Source organism: Uranotaenia lowii, chromosome 1, assembly GCF_029784155.1.
Source record: "Uranotaenia lowii strain MFRU-FL chromosome 1, ASM2978415v1, whole genome shotgun sequence".
NCBI lineage: Eukaryota > Metazoa > Arthropoda > Insecta > Diptera > Culicidae > Uranotaenia > Uranotaenia lowii.
Genome location: NC_073691.1, coordinates 177,028,320 through 177,042,405, shown reverse-complemented (window position 1 = coordinate 177,042,405; position 14,086 = coordinate 177,028,320). Strand labels below are relative to the sequence as shown.

Genomic DNA, 14,086 nt, shown 5'->3' with positions numbered 1-14,086 from the left:
ATGAGAAATGATGCGTTTGCCGTATTTGGATATCCAACCAAATTCGGTGTTTGGCACCGCCTTATTTTCTATTTTTAAATGTGACCCAAAGATGGGTCTTGACTCAAACATGCAGTCAGCGAAACTTTTTTTTTTTTTTTGGAATGGAATTAATTTTTGCATGTGGTACGAGAAATGGTCATGTGATTATTTGAGACCCCTCCTTCCTTCCAATCGGGATATAGGAAGGTACAGTGGGCTCCCATATAATACAACTTATCAACCAATGGAACAAAGTTTGCTATGAGAAGGTTTTTGGGTACGAAAATTGGGTATGATTATTAGAAACGTCTAACACCAAGCAGTGCTGTTGGGGAAATGGTTTTCAAGTTTTTTTTGGCATAAATTTTCAAGCAAAATAACCTTATTTTACAAGAACGGTTGTTTTCATACACATTTTTGGCATGACTCGTGAACTTGTGACGTTATTTACATACGAATAATGTTTCTATGGTGGTTCCCATTTTGGAAAAGGTAGAGTGTGGAGAATTCTTATCAGTAAAACATTCCTTTTTTCCATGATAGAAGAACTCATGAAGTTTTAAAACTAAGTAGAAATTTTAGATCTTGAAAAACGAATTTAGAGATCATTTTTATTAAACTTATTTTCGGCATATCGGTGAAATTGTAATTCTTGGAGAAAAAATATCAGAATTGAAATTTGATAAAGATGAATAGAAAAGTTAGGAGAAAATTTACAGATATTGAAAAGAACGAAAAGGCATTTTTGCGAGGAAAGCTTTTTAACGTACACCATACTTTACCCCGCAACATTTCATTATTTAGGAGCCGTAGTACCTATGATCAGTTTAGTAAATACTATGAAATCAATTTTAGTAATTAATATGAAATTATCTTTGTATTCCAATTCAAAACTCCAGCTGCAACCCTCAATTAATAGTTGTTTCATTTAATCATTTCTTAGTTTAATTTAAAATGATGCCTGAAAAAATCCTAATTTAAATACTTTGTACAAATTTATTTTATTTTAACAAGGTGTGGCAAAGCACTCCGGGTCAGCTTATAGCTGAATAAAGGTATGAATCGAGAGGCTTCCTTATTGTACTTAAAAATTAAGGAATCTTAGTTGTAGTGTCATCACTTAAATATAAGGGTAGTCCATAATAAATGTTAAATATTTCTAAAGACTCCAAACACATTTTAAAAGGTGTAGGGCGTGATGGTTCCATTATTCAAAATAATAAACGACGAAACTTAAACGATTTTACGTAATTTACCTCAAGTTTTGTACACAAACATGATCTAACGAGATTATTTATATTGCATTCAAAAAACCTACCACCTTAAAAATAAGAAAAGAATCAAATCTATTCCGAATTGAATTTAAAAGAAGAACAAATGGACCTACATACAGAGGTTGTGAAACTCATTTTTTTTTTCATTTCCGATACAGCTAAAGAACAAATTTAAATGAACGTTCAACTTTTGTCTCCAGAGCCAAATCTGTAAACAAATGTGGCGTAAACTTGATTTTTCCTCTATATTCCGATGACCTAAAAGTGTCATCTAAATTTAAACGGCACCTAACATAAAACGGGCCACGACTTTTTGGATTTCTGTGAATGCATACGCCCCCAGCATCGTCTTTTTAAGACATATAAAAATGCCAAGGTTAGATCAATTTGTGTTTCGTATAGCTCAAAAAAAACCACGAAACTTGACACATGTATGTAAGGTTCGAACGACTGCAAATGGGAGCCACAATCAGGTACTTCTTTTCGTTTCAACTTATTTCGTTTACTGCTTCAAGTCTGAAGCTGGAAAAATTCGATCATCCAGTTTTGGCTTACAAATGGAGCGCACTCGTTGTGAATCAAAAGTCGTGACTAACTAATTCACGAGCGCGATGTTCGTAATTGACGCATTAATGACTGCTACAAATTTCTGTATCACATTTGCTATTCGGTTAGGTCTTTTCTAATCGGGATCCGCCGCAGGAGAAGGGCCCCCGAAAATGTTGATCCAAAATGTGAAACATTCACTCCCAACAACCAACGATAGGCGTTAATGATTGTAAACTTTCGCTTGCGTGTGACCTCTCCTCAACAGTGAAAGAAACAGGGGGGAACGTGACGAAAAGGTTCGAGCGACTTTTCGAGGATGACTTTCCTATAAAGTCATAGTCTATAGAGACTAGTTACTTGTTATTTGAACTTCTTCATTAGGCAGGTTCGTCGCGTAAGTTTGCAGCCCTGCGTTGAAGTCTTTTGTCCAAGTAAACGAAACCCACGATTGCTTTTACTAGATCGCTTCGCTATACCAAACTCACGATGATTTCTTTGAATAATCAAAAATCGAACAATAAATTTCTTCTTTTGTCGACCCTCCTTCCCCTTTGAAATTACCAAAAAATCCGAAGGGGGAATAAATTAAATTTAAGGTATTTTATAGAAATTTCGATAAATTTATCAAATATTCGAAAGATTACAAGAACAAAAAACTTTTTGTGGAAGATGGGAGTTCAATCATCTTTTGTATTTTTGATTTTATTGTTTTTTTTCGATAAAAAAAACTTTATTTATATGTTTTATGCAATAATATAATATGCAAATTTGTTGCAAACAATCTTTCGTGCAATTTATTTCAATTTATTAGTTTTATGAATTATTTTTCATTATCTCCCTCCTCCCCCCGGCCGGATTTAAAATTTGTTCCGGCCTTATATATATAATAGAAAAATGATGATAAATATTAAGAATAATTTTGAATCTGCAAAAAATATGAATTGTAATACGACAATTGATTCTTAATCCTGTTTTTAATTCTACATTTTGTTGCATGATTCAAGAAAATTCAAGGCTTTTAACGCGACCCCGATTCTGGAAATTCAAGGTTTTCCACTTGACCCTCGACCAGAAAAAAATACTTTTTACCAAAACATTTTCAAGTTGAAAATTACCTGATTAAAAAAATTCAAGTTTTTTTTACGCGACCCCAGCCCAGTAAAAATCTAAAAAAAGTGCTTTTTGACAAAAAATTTCTTGTTGAAAATTTCGCCTGATTCAAAAACTTCAAGGTTTTTTACGCAAGAAATTGGAAAAATGACTTTTTACCAAAAAAATTATTAGATGATAATTTTACCTGATTTAAAAAATTCAAGGTTTTTCACGCGGCCCACGACCATAAAAAATCGATAAAAAATACTTTTTACCAAAAAAAATCAAGTTGAAAATTTTGCCTGATTTAAAAAAAAATCAAGGTTTTTCATGCGACCCCCGAAGAGAAAAATTTTAAAAATGACTTTTAACCGAAAAAATTTCAAATTAAAAATTCAAAAATTTCAAGTCTTTTTACGCGACCCCCGACCAGAAAAATCGGTAAAATTGACTTTCTATCAAAAAAAAACTTCAAGTTGAAAATTTTGCCTGATTCAGAAAATTCAAGGTCGGGAGGACACGAAAACATCGCAAAATGACTTTTTAACAAACAAATTTTAAGTTGAAAATAATACCTGATTTAAGAAATCCGAGGTTTTTACGCGTCTCACCACTTAAAAAAACCGAAAAAAGACTTTTTATCAAAAAAAAATTAAGTTGAAAATTTTATCTGATTAAAAAAATTCAAGGTTTTTCACGCAACCCTCGACCAAAAATAATCGAAAAACTGACTTTCTACCAAAATATTTTCAAGTTGAAAATTTCGCCTGATTAAAAAAAATCGTTTTTATGCGACCCTCGATCAGAAAAAAATTGAAAAAAAAACTGACTTTTTACCAACAAATTTTCAAGTTGAAAATCTTGCCTAATTTAAAAAAAAAAGTTTTTTTACGCGCTCCCAACCAGAAAAGAAATCGGTAAAATTGACATTTAACCGCAAAAATTTCAATTTGAAAAAAGCCTTATTCAAAATATTCAATCATAATTCAGTAGTATTTTTTTGTGGAAACTCATTATAGCACATTGAATTTCAAGGCAAGAGTGTTGATGATTCAGAAAATCATTAAAAAAAAAAAATAATTTACAGCTACAGATTCGTTCGTTTTTGGCAACATTCGATTTTGGTAACATCCGATTTTGGCACATGTTTTTAGGAACAACATTACCTTTTAGTTTTCGTTATAACAGGACCAATTTAACTTTAAAAACACTTCAAATACGTTATTATGTTCTGAAATGCAACAATTAAAACAAAAGTTTTTTAAAAATTCTATAAAGTACTCAAAAATTACAAAAAGATGAAAATTCAAAAAGTTCTAAAACAAATTCAAACAAAAGACTGAAATCGACAAAAAACGACTTAAAAGTTATGAAGAATGACAAAAACAGCAAATATGACAAAAGAAAACAAACATTATAAACAAAACAAGAAAAGTTCAAAATGCATGAAAAACATGATGAAAAAAATAATAAATTATTACAAATGGTCGGATATTGACTGAAAATAACGTTTGTGATAATAACAATAATTATTTTGTAAAAAAAAACCGAAAAAAATGTTGTGAAAAAAAACCGTTCGATTTTGGCAACATTCGATTTTGGTAACACAAAATGTACGGGCATGTTACCAAAATCGAACGGGGTCTGTATTTAATATTTCAGTGCGTGCTTTCTGAACACCAAAGGCATAATTTTTTGAGCTATTTTTTGGAACAAATTTGTACCTATGTACCATTTTTACATATAAATGAAAGGTAAAGGGTGGGATAGCTTATGGTGGTTTTATTATTAACCATCGATTTATTATTAATACTCCAAAAGAAATTATTAATTTTTCTGCTTTTGGAGAATTTCTTTGGAAGACTCTTTCATTCCAGATTAATTAAGCTTGATAAAAAAACAGATATCATATTCAGGCAATGCTTTCGAAACTTACAATCAGGATGGAGGCATTTATTTCATAATGAATATCTACAACAAAATTTTCAATTTATTTAACTTATTCATAATTCAGATAAATAAGTTTTAAAATTGGATATCAAAGTTCGAAAATAATAATAGGAGTATGAAAACTAACATAAAACTCATTCACTATAAAATTATAAGTAAAGAATATGTTGATTTTCGAAATGGAGTCTAGAGTGAAGAACTGAAAAATTAAATCCCAAGTTCATTCTAAAAGGAGATCAATACTCAACTATCGACAAGAAAAATATAATTCACGTGTTTCCTGTCAGTTAGATGATCTTTCTATTAAAAAATTGTTTTTCTTGGGTTTTTTGGGTGATCAACTAAAAATAAAATAAAAGATCTAAATACCTGTAATTAGTTTAATTTTGAAAGAAATATCCGCAAACTAATTAAAATTTTAATCTTAAATCTTGGTTTATCAGAAAAAAGTATTTCAGCTTTTTAACGCTTCAAATACTACTACACCATAATTGGTTGGTTAGTATGACATGAAGTTTTGGTGAGGTCAGTTCGAACATAATAGTCGGAAATGTCCTGTTTTTTTACCCTTAACTAATTTTTCGAATTTTCTTATCAATTTTTATTTTAGGAAAAATAGCTAGTATAATCATCTTAGCGATAGGCGACAAGCTTTTACAGTTGTCATTTTTTTTTCTTATTCACTCTGATTTCTTAAAATGAATTCTTCTAGTTGAGCAGTCTGTTTAGCTTTGAGAGAAAGTACATTTGTAAAAACGCTTAGAATTTTTTTAGACTAACTTTTTATGGGAAATAGTGGTATTTTATGATGAAGGAAGAATAAGAGTTCCTTGTTTGAATAGAAGTATCCTTAATCTGTGTCAGCGAAATATATTATTTATAATTATCGTCATTTTTTCAAACGAAAAGTCACTAACGCTATGGAAAGATACTGAAAGAGTTAAAATACAAAAAAAATCCGAAGGGCATTGACTCTGCTTGGGAGGGCTCTGCACTTACTTCACGATGGATTCATTCAAGCTTTTGAAAAAGCAAATTTGTCTTTGCCGCCAAGTGCAAACACATCTCAATCGCACTACGCCTTATCTATGTTTATCGCAAACATGACATAAAACGCCATAACAAGTAAGTGACGAAAGACGAAAGTGGTCGCCGCGAAACAGGAAAATCTACCTAAAAAACACCTTCCTTCCAAATTAGAAACAGCGACCACTTGTCTCGTCGTCGCCGTTGCCGAGATTCGAAGCTTAAAGTTCAAAGACCACATCGGAATTGGAGATTTTGCTGCATTTATGTTTGTTAACTGAAGAAGAAAATTCCACAACTCCTGCTCGGTCTCCATGGGCGCAAACTTAAGTTTTCAGTTGCGTCAACCACGTTCGATTCGAAATAGGGAGTGTTTCTCATATAACATTCCTGAACGTGGTGGTGTTTTCCAAACCCGTTTCTTGGGTCGCCTTTTTTCACTTGAATTGTGCCCTCGAGGTCGCTTTCTCCTCTAGCTGGAATGGATGGCCATTTCTTGGGCCAAAACAGTCGCATAGAAAACCAACAAGTTTACCTTTTTCGGGCTCTTCAGGCCACAAACACTCAATCGGGGGACATCTTTATTCAGAAGGCAAAAGGTACACACGCTCAGCGGTTTTTGCTGTTGACGGAACTAGTGCCAAGATGAATCGCCCAAAATTTCAAATACGACCAACAACGACGGAAGTGTCCCATTGTATGCTGATGAAGGTTTCAAGTAGAGCTTGGCCCTGGTTGTTGGTGGCCTTCACAAGAAGAGCTTTTTAAACTTGCTAATTGGGAGGTGATCCGGATCAAGAGTAGGTACCAATCCAGCCAACAGCAACCAGAACGGTTGGAACTGTGAATGATGCAAAATTTAACCGGTTTGGGATTATGTCGAATGTATGAAATTGTTGCTTTTTATTCGATCGTTATAGAGTAATGTTGCAATCCGTCCGGTTTCCAGAGGGAATCAGATATCTCTTCCTGGTTACGAATTGGTTGCAAAAAAATCTATATAAGAAAACTATTAGAATTATGTTAAGCACGATTTAAAACGAACAATATAAACACAATTTGAGGGCAGATCCAATTTTTTTCACTTTTATTTTCTGTATAGTCACTGTAAAAGTGATTGTATACAAAATTATATTCCAGTCAATCGTAGGCAAGTGATTGAATTTTTGATCGAAGACTGCTTTTTAGTCTCAGATAATAAGCAGCTTGTTTTTGACTCCGCTTCGGCTTCTTCTGCTTCTTATATGTCCTTAGACACAATCTTACCTTGGCACGATTCACGGTGCGGAGATTGGATCCCGTCTTTTTGGCCACATCCCGAACTGATGCAGTCTTCCTACTGGTGTAAGCCCGCATGACTTTTCGGTCCAAAGTTTTGTCCACCGGACTCGGTTTCCGCCCACATTTTTTTGACCACGAAGCTGCTTTCCTTCTTATACTAACGAATCGAATTTTGGACCACTCCAATGCGTACTACTTTTATTTCGTCAACTGACTTAGCGAATTGTTGGGGAATGGACACCATTTGTGCACGATACTTTTGCGCTTTTCCGGCAAACTGCTTCCCATTTTCACGAAAATTATAAAAACTACAGCTCACAATACACAGAGTTTTAAGATGAATTGTTAACAACAACACACAGCAGAAATCAGCTGTTAAAACGTCATCCGGAATGAGCAGGGTTGTATCAAAATCGTGGTGAGACCTAGTGAGGCACCCTATATGCAAAAGCTTAATCTTCTATCATAGTGCCATCCCGTTTAAAAAAAATATAAAAATATGCAACATTTTATTGATTTGACCTTTTCTATGTGCTAAAATAGACAGCTCAATTAGTAGGAGGTATTTTGATTTCATTCATTCATTCGCGATGTAATATCAACGATGCAGGGCTTATGATATTGGCAAACCAGTTGCTTTCTGAACCGATGTCCGTGAGTTCGAGCCCAACAGTAAACATCGATCACAGTTGTACTGGAAAAGTTAAAAAAAAAGAAAAAAAAACGATGCAGTTGGTGGACAGTTATTGAAAAACTTATCCGGCACAACTGTGTTCGATGTTTACTCATGGGTTCGAACTCACGGACGTTGGCTCAGGAAGGCGTGAGCTCAAATCCAAGAGTAAACATCGAACACAATTTTACTGGAGGCATTTTGAGCAATTAAAGTGGATTTCCCAGCTGTCAAAGCCAAAGTTCTTAGAAAAACCTCTATTGCTATGTCGAATATGAAAGTATCTCCTAAAAAAGAAAAAAAAAACTTTGGACAACACAGTAAATGTATGAAAATTTGTAAATCCTTCAATAGTATTATATTTTCTATCATGAGGTCCCATTATTACACCAATCATTACAAAAAAATTATTTCAATACTAAAAATGAAATCATTTTTGTTGTGCTTCAATATTGACCCTGTATTGAGCATTTCTAGCATATTTATCAACTCTGGGCAAATGATCTTCAAATAAACTCAAAAGCTCAAAAGATTTTTCATAAATTTAAGATTTAGATCCAATAAAGGATTCTAGTCCGGTACCAAAACTGGAAAAAATAGGTTCAAAGATGGGAACTTTCATCGTCCGGATCATCGTAAATTCATCAACAAAGATGAAAGCTAGCAAAATTCTTCTTTAAACTGGGAGATAGTTTTCTAGACTATAAATGAGTATTTTTTGGAATAAAATATTTATATCATTTTTGTTCTATTTTAGTCATTTTTCGCATATTTGTCATTTTTGGTATATTCGTAAATTTTTGTAATCTTTGTCATTTTTGGTCAATTTCATCATTTCTGTTATTGTTTGTCAACTGTCTCCGCCGTTTGTTTTTCTATTATTTCAATTTTTTTTTCCATTTTTGTCTTTTCATATTTGTCGGTTTGGTTAGTTTCGTCATTCATGACAACTTTTTAAGTGTTGTTTGTCATTTTCGTCAGTTTGTCAATTTTATTAATTTTTGTGTGCTTTAAAATTGAAATTTTAGACGCTTTGAGGAACCCGTTATCAAGTCCAACTAAGTTAAAATTTGGTATAGTTTTTATTAACAGTCAACTAATTGTATTTGGTTAGTTTGTATTGATGTATATAGTCGTATTTGGTCCATTTTTGCTAGTTTTGTCATCGTTGTCTTTTCTTTAAATTTTCTTACTTATGTCATTTAAGTTTTTTTTTCTCATTTTTGGCATATTAGTAAACTTTGTCATTGTCTTTGAGTAAATTTAGTCACAGTATTTATTTTTGTGTTTTTTCCCTTTCGGTTCTTTTTTTTCATTTTCGTCATCATTGTCATTTTTGTCATACTGATCATATTTAACATTTTTTCTGTTTATTTGGTTTTGTCATTTATGGCATTTTTGTATTTGTTTCATGTTTATTGTTAAAAGACAAACAATTTTGTCATTTTTCGTCGGTTTTGCTTTTTTTTCATTTTTGTCCTATTCGTCATTTTTTCCATTGTTTCTTAGAGCGCTTTTGGGGACACCTTTATTAAATCAAGTTAAGCTACAATTTTGCACAGGACAGTTTTCAAGTCCGATCAAGCTGACATTTAGCATAGGCCAGATTTTTTGATCATCAAGTAAATGTATTTGTTCGGTTTCTGAAACTCGGCATAACCTTTTCGCTGCCGTCCTACTGTATATTCACTACTACATTACTCGTACATTGAAGCATGGAATATCCTGCAAAGGAAACATTTTCCTTCTGAATTGGCGTTTTAAATTCCTCTTTGAAAAAAAAATGTCAATCTAATTCAATAACTTTTCATTCGTCTCAGTGTTGCCAAGAAACATCATCAATTTATAGCAGTTTCGATTCGATTTGCCATCTTTCTACATGACGGAAATACGAGATAACGAGAAAACGGAATTATGAACAATCGATCGTCCTCTCAAGGTACATAATGTGTGTCATTTTGTTTCGTTGAAGTCTAAATTCACAATGTTATTATTCTACACTCAGATAATTTTGGATAAAAAAATGGATTTTGACTTGAGACAGTTTAAAATTCCTGATTTTAATATTAAGTATTTTAAGTATCAAGAAAAACAAAATCTTGTATTAAATTTTTGTACAATTTCCTAATTTTTTTACACCATAGTTCAATTAGTCGTTAATTAGTTTTAATAGAAGTTTCAAATGGGTTTTATATGTTATAAGTCGGAGTTTCAATTCGTCAAGATGACAGAAATTTTTGCTACACTTTCAAAAATGTTACACAAAATGAAGTCCCAAGTTTCGGTTGTTTACCCTCAACAATCAACAATCAGCCAATGGAGTATCAAAAGAAATTTAAAAATTCCAAATTTCAATTTCGGTGCCAAATATCTTAGAAGTTCATAAAACCTCGAGATCTGGAAATATCTCAAAAAAAAAAAAAAAAACAAACAAAAAAATAATTACCAAAAATCGACTTTCTGTGTCATTTTTTGGAAAACCGACTAAGCCTCGCTTTGGTGATTTTTGAAATTTGAATGTCGATTTTTGACAAAAACAAACCTAATGATTTTCCGCAATATGCTTCCCAGCAAACATAACATCGCATTAGAAATGTCAGCTCAACTCGTTAACAATGATAATGCGAAACGTAATTCCTACCAAACCAAGTAAATAATCGTAAAAAATGGTTAGTTGAAGTCTACCGACTCGGATATGACAAAATTGCACCATGTTTGCAAATATGTCTCCCGCGTGCGGGATTCAAGTGAGAAAACAACCTTGTTGTTCTCTCTGCGATTAGCAGTGCAACCAGATTTCTAAAAATCAGAGGGTCCATTTGGTTGAACTGTTCAATTAGAGAAGCAGCAAATATTGTCGCTGGCAACGGTTTGCATGCATTGAGAGCAAAACTTGCGCTCTCTCGCATACTGTCAGGATGTACGGTAAAAGGTGTTGTATATCGTCCAATTTTTACAACATTTATCGCATAAGCCAGAAGTTAAAAATATATATGTATATTGCCTCCACTTTAGTACGTAAATGCTGTTTTTTCGAGTTATATAAGATAATTTTATAATGTATATGAAACGTATAGCAAAGTTTATTGAGAAATATACCTACAAAAATGTTTGCTGGGTTGGTTCTTCAAAATTAGGAACACATTGAAAAAAGTGTTCCTCATTCTGCAATAGCATTTTCCAAGCACATTCTTGAAAAAAAAACTTGATTTTAATTACAAAAAATCATATTAAGAACTACCAGTACAAAAATCTTGAGAAAGGTCAGCTGAAAAATTTATAAAAAAAAACTTCTAGTCTCAAAAATGCGCTTTTAAAGAGAAATTCTAAAACTTTAGATCAATTTGAACAAACTATCAAATGATAAATATAAATAAAACTCCTCGGACATAAAGAATGAAACTGTGTGTTTGTTTAAGATCACAGTTTATGTCATAACTTTGGATGGATTCACTGCAGTGTTTTCTGAGCTAAGTACATACATTCTGCTTAAAATTGCATAAATTCTCTGGGGGGCCTAACCACTAAGAGCACCTGTACCCGTGGTCCAAACTGCCGGTTTAGACCCAAATTCCGACCCAAGCAACCGCACTGGTGATCCATTATACCAGTTCCAACTCAACTTTTTATAGAGCTGGTATAAGGATTGATCCAAAACTGAAGAGATTTGGATCCAATTTGACGCAGTTCTAAACCGTTTGACAGTTAATGGAACACGAGTGCAGTTGCCAGTTTTTTCATTGGATCGGATCTAATTTCTTTTGTTCACTTCTTGTATAAATTAGACCCAAGAATAGACCTCGAATAAAGATGCTCTAATAACACAATTATTTGGATCTCAAATCTTCTCCTGTCGATTCCCAGAATTGCGAGGAAACGTTCATTCACAAAACTCACAGTTGCAGCACTACATCAAGATATTTTCCAACCTCCCATTGAAAGAGTTGAGTATTCTTCTGAAGTTTGTTCAAAATAAATTTGTGTCGTTGCTTTTTCAATGATTATATTTTTTTACAACATTTAAGTTCTTTCGTGTTAGGAAAAAGTTATACAAATTTTGAAACTTTTAGCACATTTTGAAAATTTTACTATGCGAAAAAATTTTCTATATCTTTACAGCAACCTCACTGGTGTTGGAAGAAAGTGGTAGAAATTTTGACACTTTTGGCACATTTTGAAAACTTTACCATGCGAAAACATTTCAAGATCTGTGGCCTTCAAAAGTTTTTACAACACGTGTTGTATTCTCGCATGCTGTGATGCAAAAATAGCAATATTTCTATCACATACGGCTAGAATAGAAACAGTGCTGGTAAAAAATACAACGCCCAAAAATCTTGAAAACATTTATGCATGTAAAAATTTTCAAAATGTGCTACAAGTGTCAAAATTTCTACCACTTTCTTCCAACACCAGTGAAGCAAGTTCAAGCAAGTGACTTGCTTCACTGGTGTTGGGAAAAGGTAGTAGAAATTTTGAAACTTGAAGCACATTTTGAAAAATTTACCATGTGAAAATGTTTTCAAGATCCTTGGGCGTTATGTTTTTTTACAGCATTTTTACACACATTTCAACCGTATGTGATAGAAATATTGCTATTTTTGCATCACAGCATGCGGAAATAGAACACGTGTTGTAAAAAAACGGTAATTAATCTTAAGTTGTCCACGTCATTTATTCAGTCTGTAAAGCTTTAATCAACTAAGACGATGTATGTCTTTTAAAACTTGAAGGCCGCAAATCTTGAAAAAGTTTTTGCACGGTAATATTTTCAAAATGTGCTAATAGTGTCAAAATTTCTACCACTTTTTGCCAACACGAGTGAACTTGCTCTAAAAAAAAAAGACGTCCGAAAAACTTGAAAACATTTTCACTTCGAAAAATTTTCAAAAATATTCTACAAGGGTAAAAATTTCTACCTCTTTTCCCAACACAAGTGAACTTGCTCTTAAACATAGACAATATAAAAAACACTTTTTACCCCTGTCTAGATCTTTGATAAAAAAATCATGTTTTCAGGTGTCATTTTTCTTTAAATTTTTACATGCACAAACCGCAAACTTCCGATTACCAACTTCATGTATTGAGGTTCAATGACTTATTTCCTCCAATTGAACTGCACTTTCCGCTCCAAATGGCAAGCTCCAGTCGAGATGCAGCAGTGATGAACACCGAAGCGCATTCGAAGTGCAATGTTTTATGTCATATTAATCATGTTTCGTACAAGTGGTAAATTTACCCAGGTTATTCGTTTTTTTTTTCTTCATATCCGTTGCAAAGCTAGCAAATTGGTGTGTAGGCTTCCACCGACTACTTAGATGGAACCTGAGCACGATTGATAGATTACCTAGCACTCTCTGTTATTTTGTTGCAACCAACTTAAGACTCAAAGAAAGCATCATAAAAACCGAAAACTAACTGCACCCGGCTGATGTGCAACTTGATGGAGTCGTAATTTCCCATTACAACATGTAATATTTAATGAAAGTGAATCCGGTCGAAGGCGGCGTTGCGGTAAACTTTCACTGTCACCATATCAGCAGCTTCATGAGCCCAAAAGACACGTGTTCGTGCCATTCCACCTGAAGCTAAATAGTCGTACCTACCTGCCTCGTTCTACTCATGCGTCATCTCCAGACAGAAATGCGCGAACTCTTTCGCGTCACCAAATCGGTCGTCATCAAACGGGTTCCACCATATAATTACCGGTGTGAGACCTACTAGTTAGAGGTATGTGCTGTTAAAGATACTCTGGCTTTATTTTTCTTTACCTTTTTTTCTAAAACGAGTAACATCAATTAACAGTTACTTTTAGCATAAACGGATAGCGGTTTTTCGCCTTTTCGTCAAGATTTTTGCACCTGTTTATCAATGTTTTCAGTAAATTCAATAATCATCACCAAATCCCATTCATCCCCTGTTTGATGTTTTTTATTAATTTATTTCATTCCACTTTTTTTTGTTATTGCAGACATTTATTGCCAAGCACCCAGATGCGGCGTCACTGACGGAGGCCTACAACAACCGACTCATCTACTATACCCGGACGAGGGGCCTGTTCCGGTACTGTTACCCCAAGGAGAAACCTCCGGCGTCGTCGGGTGAGTCCAGTTGATTGATTGATCTATTGGAAGCAGCTAAAACTTACTCAATACTTACCTACCTTCTTGTGTTGTTTGGAGGACGTTATGCAACCGATTGGAAGTTTGATGAAGGACTA

General features: G+C 33.4%; 1 protein-coding gene across 1 annotated transcript in view; it reads left to right on the top strand.

Moving 5' to 3' along the window:
• The window catches only part of LOC129737639 (transmembrane protein 235), a 60,877-nt gene that overhangs the window by 20,086 nt on the left and 26,705 nt on the right, over positions 1–14,086 (top strand). The window contains exon 2 of the mRNA XM_055728802.1: positions 13,838–13,967. Within this exon, the coding sequence (XP_055584777.1) occupies positions 13,838–13,967 (130 nt within the window). The remainder of the gene's footprint in view (positions 1–13,837; positions 13,968–14,086) is intronic.